The sequence below is a fragment of the Emys orbicularis genome, chromosome 13 (genome assembly GCF_028017835.1).
Source record: "Emys orbicularis isolate rEmyOrb1 chromosome 13, rEmyOrb1.hap1, whole genome shotgun sequence".
Lineage (NCBI taxonomy): Eukaryota > Metazoa > Chordata > Testudines > Emydidae > Emys > Emys orbicularis.
This window is the reverse complement of record NC_088695.1, coordinates 43523997-43537968: the sequence shown is the minus strand read 5'-3', so window position 1 is coordinate 43537968 and position 13972 is coordinate 43523997. Positions and strand designations below refer to the sequence as shown.

The 13972-nt window shown below is 38.9% G+C and overlaps 1 protein-coding gene across 1 annotated transcript in view; it reads left to right on the top strand.

The window, feature by feature from the left end:
• Positions 1 to 13972, top strand: part of PRKCA (protein kinase C alpha) — a 295766-nt gene that overhangs the window by 258590 nt on the left and 23204 nt on the right. Inside the window, exons 9-12 of the mRNA XM_065416263.1 lie at positions 7649 to 7792; positions 9193 to 9366; positions 10994 to 11085; positions 12884 to 12946. Of these exons, the coding sequence (XP_065272335.1) occupies positions 7649 to 7792; positions 9193 to 9366; positions 10994 to 11085; positions 12884 to 12946 (473 nt within the window). The remainder of the gene's footprint in view (positions 1 to 7648; positions 7793 to 9192; positions 9367 to 10993; positions 11086 to 12883; positions 12947 to 13972) is intronic.

Sequence of the window (13972 nt, the reverse complement as noted above, 5' to 3'; positions counted from 1 at the left end):
GTAACAGGAAGGTGGTAGAATAGGTTGACCACATGCACAATTTGCAGGTTTTAGTGTTTTGAGATTCTTCGGGTTGTTTCTTTAAAGATATAGGAACTATATTTTCCAAATATATTAGTGATTTTATGTGCCCCATTTTGGGTGCCTGAGACACTTTTAGGGGGCCTGATTTCTCAGATGGTGGGTGCTCAGCTCTTTCTGAGAATCAGGCCCCTTTTATGATGTCTCAAATTAGGTGGCCATAAATTGAACCACTCCAAATCACTGGTTGCTTCTGGAAATGTAAGCCTAAGTAAATAAGAGCCCATCTAACTAACTTGCACATCCAGGTGAGCACAGTGACCCTTCCCAAGGTAACTGCACCTCTGTCATGTTTGTGGCACACATTTCAGTCTCCAGCCTCTAGCCAACAACTTTCTCAGAGTGGAGTCTTGCAACTCTTCCTTCCAGCCTGGGGATTTAGGCTACAATTCCTCTTGCAGTTCTCTGCGATAATCATCCAGAGGTCTGACTTGAGTTCCATAATTGCTGTCCTGTTCTCTCAGGAGCAACAATTAGGTTAACTCCGTGACCAGCCACCCTTCATATGTATTCAGAACAAAAGTATTACTGATATAACATACCTTACAAACAACAAACTGTTTCTGTGCATGTCTGGCTTGCCAGATGTCACCTGTCTTCCTCCGTTTCAAGTCACTTCTTGGATTGAGAGAGAGAGACTGTGTCAGGCTGATCATTTTATACGGTGTTCAGTTTTGTTTTCCGGGTTTCCCCAGCTAGGTCAAACCAATCTATGCCCGGGGAGGGATAAGGCTTCTCCAGACTTGTCACCAACCTAGGGATTTGCATTAATGACCCTTCCCAGTGTTTTTAGTTCCTGCAGGAAACACTTTGGTTGTGGAACTAGAATGCAATTCCTAGCCCTTTAAGGTACATATAACAATTATAATCTTGATATAATAGTCTTTAGATATCCCAAATGTCCATAATACCTGTCAGATAAAACCATCTCCTTGTAGAAAAACCAAGGTTTAGTAGAAAAGGGGTGGTTCTGAAACCCTGAGCCATATACACAAGCCACCCTCATGACCAAAGCAGGAACCTTTACCTCCTCCCCAGTGCAACTGAGCACAGGGCCACTGAAATCCTACCCTTCCCCAGCAGGAATCCTTGTGAACGAGTTTCACTGGACTGTATGTCTGCTCCCCCTTGCTGTGCAGACAGTTGGGGACGTACCACAGGCGGGATCCAGCTCTTAAATTATTTGCTCATATGTGATCATATAGAAGAATATGTGCTCAGGTATCTAGACTAAAGCTGGAGTGCCATGAGTCCTGTCAAAAGCACTTCCAAATAGGATTGCCAGCAGGGAGCTACTTAAGAGTCCTTTCATAGAAGCCTTTGAACGTGGGTGCACTATTTACATAGAAAATTGCGTGGCTGATACAGATTTGCCACTTTGGACAACTTGGATACTTTGGATTGTATATTCTTCTTTGTTGCATTGTCTAGTGGCATTTTCCCTTCTACTGTAGTCACACGAATAAAAATAAATTTCAGAGCAACTCATTTGGGGTAAAGAAATTAAAGGCTCTCCATTTGTATTTCTAGAAATGCGTTGTTTGCATTACTTCCTGCAGGGTGTATTGAAAAATAAAATTGTGACCAGTTGCCCAGGTGCGGAGGCTTTTAAAAATGGCCTTTATCCCTTCTCTGTCTCCACCATACACACAATCGTCTCTTGGAGTAACAAAGTTTAGTATGGTGCAGTAGTAAATGTGAAGCAAGAAAAACGAATACATTATTGGAAGACCCGGTAGTTAGACTTGTTCTGGGTATAGGGGAATGTTCAGAGGCCACTCTGACCAGGTTTTGTTCAACAAAACAGAAGATTGGAAAATATTTTACAGGCAGTGTGTATCCACCTTCAGAACCTCCAGCCTGTGTCAGAGAAAATGCGTGGGAATTGGTGGGAGATGTGCACAACGTGTCCCAAGATAGCTTGGTGTGCACTCCCACCTGGACAGCTGATTAGTTGCCACGGTGTCATTGCAATACAGGGTGGTGACACATCCAAACGTTGATAAAGCTACCTAAAGAATAAGCAGAGTGATGATTTAGAAGTCCTCTTCCATTTATTCATTCAGTTCATCTTGGATGAAACGTCTGCAAAGTGTACAGCTTAGGGATTTAAAAAATACAGGGGTGACGGGAACAATTAATCAGAAAATCACTCCTGGGAGTCACTATGTCGTTCAATGTGTGTTTACCTCATTCTGAATCAAATTCTGCACATCTGTCTCAAGCAAAGCTTCCCTGTTTGGGCCGTTCAAGGCTCTGTGCTGTAAAACTAGAAAACTGGCATCACTATGTGTCGTATTGTATCCTGTTGTACAGTGCTTGCACTGAATCCCTTTTATATAAAATCTCTACATATAGAGTCTTATAAGAAGGGGTGGCTTTTTGTGGAACATACGATATTGTGGGTTAAAGTATTGTATCTGGAGTATTTCTGATGGAAAATGCCTTTAACTTTTTTTATTTGTCTTTTGCCTTGAGGGCCTTTTATTCTTTTTAGTGGGAGTGAAAGTTCCATACTAACTAAAATCTGCAGAGCCGGTATGAGGAAGGCTTTCTCTTACATTCAGAAATGGGTGTGCCATGTGTCACCTGGGATAAGAAGCTAAGTTCCATTGAAATTGTTGCTTATTGACCATTAGTGGGTCCTGCTCCCACCCCTGTTTGCATGAGATGTAGTATTGAAGTGATAAGGAAGTGACAATAAGAAATAACTCTGATTACAATATAATGAATAATTTAGTAATACCTAACAAAGCTGTATTAATTGCTGTTCATCCCAATGAAAAAGCTGCTAAATTGTCTGTAGTAGCCACTGAAAAGTGAACTGCCATCCTGCGGATCCCTTTCAGCTTTTTTAAGAAACGATTGAAATTGTTAACTACAAAGTTAAAATACTCTTCTTATCGTTTTAAAGGCAAGATGTAAGGCTTTCGGTGTGGTTTTTAAATCTGTTGACTAAGATGCATATAAACAAAACAGGAATACTTTAGTGGTGGGGCTGAGTGGTCACAAAGTTCCGATACTAATTCTGTGAAATGTAAAACTTTTGGTTTGGGCCCATCTCCAGGATAAATTTAACCACATGCAACATTATAGAAGCTGACTCTGAAGAGCTGTTGAGGTGTTAGTTCTTTCCACTTATACTGGCGGTGCAATTTCCCATCAAAAATTTGTTTTTACTGTTTTAGACTGGAGGTTCTTCATAGAGCTTTTATGATTTTGTTCCCATGGAAACAACCCTATTTTGTTCTGGTATCACTGGCAGTTTCTGTGAATAGAGCTGAGAAAGAAGACCGTTTTCTATGTGCAAATAAGCGATTGGAATACACTGCAACAGAACCTTGACATTTCACGTTGGGCTGCCCTACAAATAGGTCATCCTTGAAATGTTTGGTTTAAGTCAGTGAGTGCGTCATTGCTTCAAAAAGCGGTTCCCCAGCCGTGAAGTTTGCATTGTACCCTGGTGATACACTTTTAACCAAAAGGCAACAACAAAGATTCAGATGCACCGATTTTCCTCTGTGCTGCACATGGAAGGCTTTTTTTTAGATTGGCCCGTATGCACAGAATGTTGTAATGTTGGCCCAGGTGGAAGGGCACTGTCTGCAGATCTTTTAATGGGTACTTGTCATTAGGTTATTTAGGCCATTCTGATTTATACCCCTTCATTGAATGCAGGGCTGGCTCCAGGGTTTTTGCCACCCCAAGCGTCGGGGGGGGGGGGGGGAAAAGCCGCGATTGCGATCGGCAGCACTTTCTTCTTCGGCGGCAGGTCCTTCCCTCCGAGAGGGACCGAGGGATCCGCCGCCGAAGAGCCCGACGTGCCGCCCCTTCCCCTTGGCCGCCCCAAGCACCGGCTTGCTGGGCTGGTGCCTGGAGCCGGCCCTGATTGAATGATTCAGGCCTAGGAACAATCCAGACTGCTTTTGTTCAGGAGTCCTTTACCTTGTGCTTACCTAAACGCCAAAGTGTCTGTACCCAGAGTTACTCCTTTTGCCCCATGCACGTGCTGTAGCATGGCATGGATAATACCTCTAAGATCAGGGCTCTCTTTTAGTGAGGCACCGGTTTTGGCTTCAGGTGTGACCAAATGGTAAACGGCATTCGATACACTTTCTGGTGCCTGGGTAGGTCGCACAAAACAGATGATACTTGCAGCCTTGTACAAGACACCGCAGTTGCAAACCTGACAGAAAGCCCAGGTTTTGCGGGTTAGTGAAAAGTGGAAAATCTGGATTTCACCTTCATTTTCTTGCTGTAGTAAAAGGCAAATTTTACAAAAACTGTGTTTCCCACTATGAAGCCTGAAGAGCATTTACAAAGACCTTCTCCCCAAACTTTCTTAAAACCACCATATTGAGGTTACCAAGCATTTGTCACCTGTTAACCCCAAACAATCCATTTATTTTCTTCTACACCCCATATCCCAGAATATTTGTAGTTTTTTTTCAGTTAAAATAATCTAAAATGCTACAGTACATACTGATTTTATTTATGAGATCATTGTGCCATCTGTGGCCAAAATAGAACAGTTACATTAAGCATCTATGACTTAGGTAATTTCACATTTAAAAAATATTACAGGTACAATATGCATGTGCATCTTTAAACTATGATAAATTGTACATTGCCTACTGCTCTGTATTCAATAACCTGAATAACTGTTTCTATTTATGTTCAGATGATTACCTTCACAGCTAGAAAGATATCAATTTGCTAATAGATTATCATTTTCTGTTTTTTAGAAGAAAAATGTCCTCAACCTCAGAAAACAGCTACTTAGCTCATTTAAGGAGTTGGAAAGTGAGCTTCCTCCACCTGCTGATGATTTTAGATATTTAGCATATCTATTACTAATACTAATACTAATACAAGAAACAGTCTACTCTGTCAGGGTGACCAAACAAGTCTTTTCCGTCTTTAATGCTGTTTCTTGTAACAGTTGCCTGTTTGATCTTGACAATTAAATATGCCCCATCGTTACTACTAAGGAGAAACTACAGTGTGTTCTGCAATTCTGCTTTGTAGCCAGCGGAGGGCACAGAAGCTTATCAATTAACTTTTTACAGTTATCTTGGAAGGCAAGCTAGAGCATTTGTTAATAAAGCACCTTAGGTTTTTGACCCAAAAACAAATATTATGGATCAAATCTTTGGAGTAACTCAGAATGATAGGAGTGCCAAATATAGTGTTCACAGCCTCATGGATGAGAGTGGGTGTAAAAGACCCAGATGTGCAAGGAGAGAAGCTGCAGCATTTCACTGGAATATTGTTTGAAAAGCAAAGCAACTTGGAAACCTCGGATGCTGCTCACTCTGTGTCTGGCTAGAAGTCATCTGCCTTTTGTAAATATGGACACTTAACCTGCTCCTTATACATAAAAATATTTTGTTGTTTAGGCCCCTTTCTGGGACATGCATCAGAATATCCAGAAAGTCTATAGTGATGGAGAAAGGGATATGATTAAACACCTGTTACCTTGTATAAACATAAGATTTTAGTTTACAACCTGTTTGTTAACATCTCAGTCATGCCAGGTATTGTTCAGAGGTAGACTGTGCACATACAAAGCCCTATTGAAGTCCAGGGGAATTTGTGCCAGCACAGAGGTCTGCCCATGAGCAATGCATTGAGGAACAGGGACTTGACTGCAAGGTATATGGGGCAGGGACTGTCTCTTACTATGTGTTTTTATGGTACCTAGCACAATGGAGCCCTGATCCTCATTGGTGTCTCTGGGTGCTACTGCCATACAAATAGCTAATTATAATAAAGGAAGAAACTGGAAATGCCATGTTAATGTTAAACTCCATTATTAACATAAGCGGAAAACATCATGTGTATATACCAGCAGAGTATACGTTTTTTCATGTGTATGAAAGGGAATACTCACTATCAAGAGGTGAGGGAGTATTTGATTTCTGTTAAGTGAAATGCCTAAAATAAAAGGGGGGGGGGAAATGTATCTTCAAATTTCTAGGGGGAGCACACAGGGTGAGTTCAAACCCAGGCTTTAGCACTGACTTACTGGTTGATTTTGGACAAGTGACTTAACTTCTCTGTGCGTTGGATCCCTTATCTGTGAAATGGTGGTAATAATACATAGTTACTGTACATTCCAGATATGGCATTAGGAGTAACTACTATGTTTGTAAAGTGCTTGGAGAGAGAAAGCAGAGTATGAGCAGTTAGGATTATTTAGACAGTCCAGCACAATGGGTCTTCATATAGTTTAGAGAGAACACTAAAATCTGTGTATAATGCCAATTTTAAACCCTCTTGGCTTCACTGCTGGTGTGTAGGATAAGTTTTAAGCAAAGGGGGTCATTGAGCTATTATAGCTCTGAATTATCATTTGGTGAGACTTAATTTTTTCCTAACTTTGTGACGTTTGAAATGCAGCTTACATATGTTATTTACAGTATCTCATCTGATTTACTCAGGCTATGTCCTCACTACGGGGGGGGGGGGGGGTCAATTTAAGATACGCAAATAGCGTAGCTGAATTCGACGTATCCGAGCCGACTTACCCCGCTGTGAGGACGGTGGCAAATCGACCTCCGCGGCTCCCCGTCGACGGCGCTTACTCCTACCTGCGCTGGTGGAGTACAAGCGTCGATTCGGGGATCGATTGTTGCGTCCTGACGAGACGCGATAATTCGATCCCCGAGAGATCGATTTCTACCCGCCGATTCCCGGCGGGTAGTGAAGACGTAGCCCCACTCGGACTGTTGCAACCTTCTGCAAAATATGAACTACACTATGTTGCCAAGAGAAACTTTTTTTTTATGTAGCATTTCCCCCTTCCCCCCCCTCCCCCATCAACACTTGATTGAAAATCAAAGTTGATTGTAATGCCAGTTCAAAAGTGGCCATACTCATCAACACTGATTGTCATAATATGTTAGGTTTTCAAAGTGGAGGTTATTTTTCATAATGCATGTCACAGACTAACTCTTGCTATGAAGAGTGAACTTGCGTATGACATTTTAAAAGAGAATGTATATAAACACTTTCTCTTATATCCTAAGGTACACTAGTAACATTACAGTATGACATTTTTAAAGAGCACCTTTTATATTTAAAAACAAAAATCACAGATTAGTCTGCTACAAAGAGTGAACTTCCATATGACATTTTAAAAGCGAATGTATATAAACAGTTTCTCTTATATCCTAAGGTACACTAGTAACATTACAGTATGACATTTATAAAGAGCACCTTTTATATTTAAAAACAAAAATCACTGATTAGCCTGCTTATGGCATAAAAATAATGATTTTTGCTTGTTTTTTGTGTTGATTTTCTTTTGTTAACCAGATTAGTGTATCTGCTTTTATCTGGTTAGACACTTACACAGTTTACCACTTTGTTTCACTTAATAATGACAAAAGTGTTGTTGGAATGAGTCTTTGAATTTGTGTCTGTGCAACTTTTGTTATGCAGCCTTTCTCCTGAGAATCCAGCTTCAAATTAGTCATCTACAACTGAACGTCATTCTTCTAATCTTTCATTTTACTGGGTAAGCAGGTTAAACGTCTCACTTCAATATTCTTTACTTCTTTAGAAAGCCAGACTTGGACCAGCTGGTCACAAAGTCATTACTCCAATAGAAGACAGGATTTCCAATATACCATCCAACAACCTGGACCATGTGAAGCTGACAGATTTCAACTTTCTCATGGTGCTTGGGAAGGGGAGCTTTGGAAAGGTAAGAAACCTTGAAAGTCAGTTCCACCTGCCTTATTTTTAATAATAGAAATTAACTGAGAGTTGTCCTCCTATGAGCTGTCGTTTATAAAATGCAGATTTTTTAAATGAGGGTAATCAACCACTGGAACAGATTACCCCAAGATATGGTAAATTCTCCATTATTTGGAATCTTTAAATTAAGACTGGCTGTTTTTTTCTAAAAGAGATGCTTGTCTATTTCAACCATAAGTTGTAGGGTAGATGCAGGAATTACTGAGTAAAAATCTGTGGCCTGTGCTGTGCAGAAATACAGATTAATTGAACCCTTCCAGCCATAAAATCTATGAATCTATTAAATGAAGAGCAGGAAAATGCCATTGTATGCATTTGCTGCAGATTTTAGGGATTCAGTTTTTAGACCTCGTCTCTACGTAGTATACAAGTATAGTTATCTTGATTATTCTTACATCTAATAACCTGCAGTGAAGACCTACCAGTACAGTAGAAGATTTTTATATGTATGAAAATGATTATTTTTGTACTGATAATTAACTGCAAAAAGGTGGTATGGGGGGGAATATTTGTTTTCCAGTATATGAAATGTCCAGAATTGGACCGTCCGCTGTCTTGGTGTTCCACATTTTTGAGCCAATTTTCAAGCCTGGGTGGTATAATAGGCATTCAAATTCTATATCTGTCACTTAAGTGTGGACATGCCACTTAAGTCCAGAGATGCTTAGTTTATGCCCTTAGGCACTCATATGGGCATTGAGTTGCAAAACTTGAATGCTTTGAGTTGCATGTTAAAAAAAAAAAAAAAAAATTGAGTTCTTAAATTTTAAATGATGTTAGGAATTCCGGGTTTTCCATACAGAGCTGGGCTCAAGAATCCAGATCTGACCTTCCCCAAAGTTCAAGGAGATTCAGGCTCATCTTTGGTGGTGGTGGTGATGATGATAGAGCTGTTACGTAGGTCACAAAGCCATTTGTGAAAGTTGTCGTCATGCAGTAGGAATGAATACTTGGGAAACGTCAGGAATGAGAAATGCAGGGAAAACTGTTAACCCACTAAAGGTGCTGCTGTTTTTCTGGCTGTTTCAACAAGTGGTTTTATAATAAAAGTGCATTTTATGGAGGAATTCAAGTGGGGTCTTTCATTTTGTTGGCCATTAGGAGAGGAGCCCATGATTATCTGGGAGCACTGGCACAGGTGTCAGTGTAAACACCATTTTTGAAGTGATAGTACAGCTTCTTGTAATCAGTGAGTAATCATGATATTTTTAGAGCTTCAGGCCAAGTCAATAAGTGCTGGTAAAATGGGAAGCTAGTGTGCCATTTACATCTTTCTCAGGGCTTGTGAGTCACCTCCATTCTCTGCCAGCGAGGGAGATTTTCAGCCTGTCATTTCTCTTTGTGCAGGTGATGCTGGCAGACAGGAAGGGGACGGAGGAGCTGTATGCAGTCAAAATATTGAAAAAAGATGTGGTGATTCAGGATGATGATGTGGAATGTACCATGATTGAAAAACGAGTCCTAGCACTGCAGGATAAGCCACCTTTCCTAACACAGCTGCATTCTTGCTTCCAAACAGTTGTACGTGATGTCTGTCCTTTCCCACTCCTCCGCTTCTTTCAGTTTAATCTTCTGCTAAGATAACACTCTGATATATTTTATTATTTCAGCAACATTTATTATCTTCAACTTGCAGATCTCATGGGTGCTTTACACAGAAAAATGTAAAGAAATAGATACCCTGTGAAATCAGGAAAATCCATAATAATAATAAATAGATCTTTAGAAGTATTCTACAGCAACTAGTTATACAGAGCTTTTCTCTTTCTGTATATAAGAACCCGGTTATGTCAGTGGGACTTTTCGTATTATTCAAGTTAAGCATGTGCTTAAGTACTCTGCTTGATTGGGGCCTTAATGCCCCAGTAATCTAATGAGATAATTATTTATTTATTAACATATTGACATAGTTAATTTGGTTCCCTGGTACCCCTATGATAAGGAGGCTGAAGCTAGGATGGTAGTTGGTGAGCAAAGAATAGGTGAGTGCTTTTTACTTCCCCTAAGGCTGTGATACCAACAGTAGCATGTAATATACAAAAAGGTTCACCTATGGAGTTTGTGTTGGTGATATAAGGACCAGAAAATGATACTACAAGTCAGAAGATGGTCCCATCAGAACATGTTTTAGTTCACAGGGAAAGGTCAGCGGTAGTTACAATTAATTCTAAATGTAGTGCTGTTTTTTGTGGCATGGACATTTGTCTACTTAGATAAAGACATCTAAAGTCAAGCCCCAAAACTGCAAAGATTTAAGCACGTGTACAATGAGTGTGTAATTTTACATACAAGCATAAGGCTTTGCAAGAATGAGGTCTCATTTTGCATCATCTTTTCACCATCCAATGGTCAAACATTCAGCTACCAATCTGAACTGAACACTCTAAGTCACTTAGGTATTTTGAAAATGTTACCCTAGATGTCTAATTTCAGACACCCGGGTTTGTACATTTTGTCCAAAGCCATTTTAACACTGCGAGAAAATTCTCCCCCAAAATGCTTAAATCTGCCTTTTGCTGAAATAGGGTGTTTGGGACAAAAATGATTTGGAGTTGGCCAATTCAATATCAAGACTCATGAACCCAGTTTTCTAAAATCATGTTCATAGTTTTCTTGTTGCCTTCTTTTAAAATCAGGTGCACTTTCATCTTCCATGTCTTCCTAGGGAAAATGTTACAACATAGGTTTGGAAATGCCCATCTTCACAAGGCAAGAATTTCCAACCATCTATAGAATTTTTTGTTGTCTTAAAAAACATGAGCTCTTGGGCTTAGCTATGTCTTCCTGTCTGTATGAACAGTACTTGTAACATTATGGGCACTACTGTAATACGAGTAATAAGAAATAAACTTGCATCCCTAAAATTGGCAAGGCTGAATGGAGTTCCAGCCTGGCACTGACTCTTGCAACATCTATAAGTCATTCTATTTCCGTTTCCTGAGCTATAAAATTGTTTTTGCCATAATGTGCAGAATATATAGACTCATTCTTAAGATTGTTTTGTATTAGAATCTTTATAGTAGTGACCTCTACGGAGAATTCATCACTGTCCATGCCTAATGAGTTTACCTTTTTAATAATACATTCTATTGGGCAATACATCACTCCTTATGCCTAATGTGTTTACCTTTTTAATACTATGTTCTAGGATCGTCTGTACTTTGTTATGGAGTATGTGAATGGTGGTGACCTCATGTATCACATTCAGCAAGTAGGAAAATTTAAGGAGCCACAGGCAGTGTGAGTGTTTGTTGATTTAAATAAAGTCATTACTAATTTTACACTGCAGCAGAGGGATCAGATTTGTCCAGTATGTACAGTATTATATATAAATTGGGGCTGTCAACTTTTTATTCAGTATAATAAAAACTTTGTTGGCCTGCTGGTCTAAACATACAGCGCACATTGCAGGTGATAGCTTAACCTTGACAAATAATTTTAAAATCAATGGCAACAAGTAAACAGGAGTACAATATGGCTATTAACAATTCACACTAAATGAACAACACTGAGAGAGACACAAGAAACAGATTCAGCATTTACTATATAATTAAGCTTAATTTAATGCATATCTAGTGATAGATACTGTGGTCACACTTTATATTAAGGTTCAATTTATAGATAGTTTTAAAAGAGTTAATACATTAATAGATGTTTTAATAAATAGTTAATCAATTGTTATATATTGTTATGACATCCAACAGATCAATAGGTTGCTAACCATCTGTAACACCTTCTGATGTGCTTTTCTTTAAAATGTACTACTCAAGTTTGTAACATGCTTTTAATGTCTATTAATCATTTATTAGCATTTTATAAACAGTTTATCCATTAAACCTTAATATAAAGTGTGACCTGTCCTGTTTTTAAAAATGCAGAAAAATAGCTGTTAAGTTGAAACTTGCTCAGTATGGTTAAAATCATCAAGTAAGAGTCATTAAAAAAACCTTAATTTTAAATATATGACACATAAAAGACAAAAATGTAAGCATGACCTGACTAAGTACTAAATAAAAACCAGAGTCCTCTCATGGGTCAGATCCTCAGCTGATGTAAATGTGCATAGCTCCACTGATTTCCAGCTGGTATAGATTGCCACAGCTCCATTGACTTCTGTGGTGCTATGACATTGTACCCCATCTGGGGGGAGGGACAGCTCGGTGGTTTGAGCATTGGCCTGCTAAACCCAGCGTTGTGAGTTCAATCCTTGAGGGGGCCACTTAGGGATCTGGGGCAAAATCAGTACTTGGTCCTGCTAGAGAGGGCAGGGGGCTGGACTCGATGACCGTCCCTTCCAGTTCTAGGAGATAGGATATCTCCATTTATTTATTTATTTATTTTATCTGATGGCCTGCCCCAAGGTCTGTGTTGGCAAACGTTCCAAAGAGACTAAAAACAATTCTGAACCAGAATTTTAAGAGCTATGCTGCCTTTTCCTTTTTATTAAACTTAATCATCAATCTTGTTTTTTTTACTGGCCGCCTTCATGTAATTGGCTCAGCTCTGCAGTAACTCTGGCTTCAAAAGCTCATCAATATTGTATATACTTAAACTACTTTTGGCAATTGCATTGTATATGGCAGTCAGTTCAATTAGCTTGAAGTAATTAATCCATTAACATTTGTATAGAGTAACAATATTTTTATAAATTATTTTAATGATGTGTGAATCTCAATGTAAATCAGCATTATGAATCATAAATGGTCTGATATGATCAGGCATTAAGAGGAATGACCTATCCAGTCAGATTACTTACCACATAACTGCCATGTAATAATTGCACTGTGCTTCTTAATTTAGGAAGAAATGCCCAATTTTTTTACCCTGTCTTGTCAAAATATTATCATCCAACACTTCATAAATGATTATGAAAATCAAGTTGATGCAGGATGTTATCTTTACTGCTTTATATATACATGAATGCAATAGTTTCTCGTACTCTTTTGCTTTAATTCTTTGGTGTGGTGAGTTTCAAATATATTTCTGCAGAGGAAAATCATACGCGGAAGATAAGAAATCTGAAATTCTGTTCTTACAGGTTTTATGCAGCTGAGATTTCAATTGGGCTATTCTTTCTCCATAAAAGAGGAATTGTTTATAGGTGAGTACTAACTGACACAAGTCGTTCCTATTAAAACCCTGGAGAGACTGATGTGTTCGGCTATTTACAGTATTTTAAAATCAATTTAGAGTCAATTTGGTGTTAATAACTAAACTTCATTGTTTTGTCGGTAATGTTCCTTTAACTAAGGGTGACTGCGTATCTTAGATATGTTGACATCTGCACTCTGCAGCATTCAATTGAAAACACTTGAGTCCAAAACATTTGTTATATCTTATTGCATTGCATACATTCATGTGTCCTAAAGCATATGTTTATGTAAAAGGGTGGGTGTGTGTGTGTGTGAGAGAGAGAGAGAGTACATTCCTGTATTTGTTTTATATAGTCTACAACATCAGTGTAGTTGAGTTATAATGCTCTAGGTGTACCTTGTGTGACCCTATAATAATTCAGTGCCCACACATTTCTGCAGAAATAAAACATTGAACATAAGAACACTGCCAATTAGGAATTTAGCATTGTTAGCCTGCCATATATTTTATGAACGAAGATTTTAATATGCAAAGACAAATGTAAAAGACAGCTGAATCAAGAAGGGCATAGTACTTTAATGCATAATGGGATCCTGCGAATAGTACAGACTGAAAGCTTTGACTCAAGGGCATCAGACAATATTGGTCAGACAGCAAAGCAAAAAACATTGGCCTAATGAGCAGTTCTACCTTCTGATTTTAATTTGAGGAACAATTCCATTTTCATTTTGTTGAACGCTGACCTTTAATTAAGTGGTTACTTGTTCATTACTAGTTTAGAAGGTTGACTTAGAGCAGTGATCCTCAAACTTTTTCATAGTGTATTCAACACCTTAGTAGAGAGTATCCCATGCATACCTCTCCTCCCATTTGTGGTCACATGACATTCCATTGGCAGTGCAGCATTTATGTGGTGTTGCTTAATCTATAATATGACTTTTTGGTCTTCGTGAAAAAACTTCATCTTACTATCCATTTTTATACTACTCCCGTGAATACCCCCTTGGCCTCTCCTCCTGTTCTTCCCCGAAAC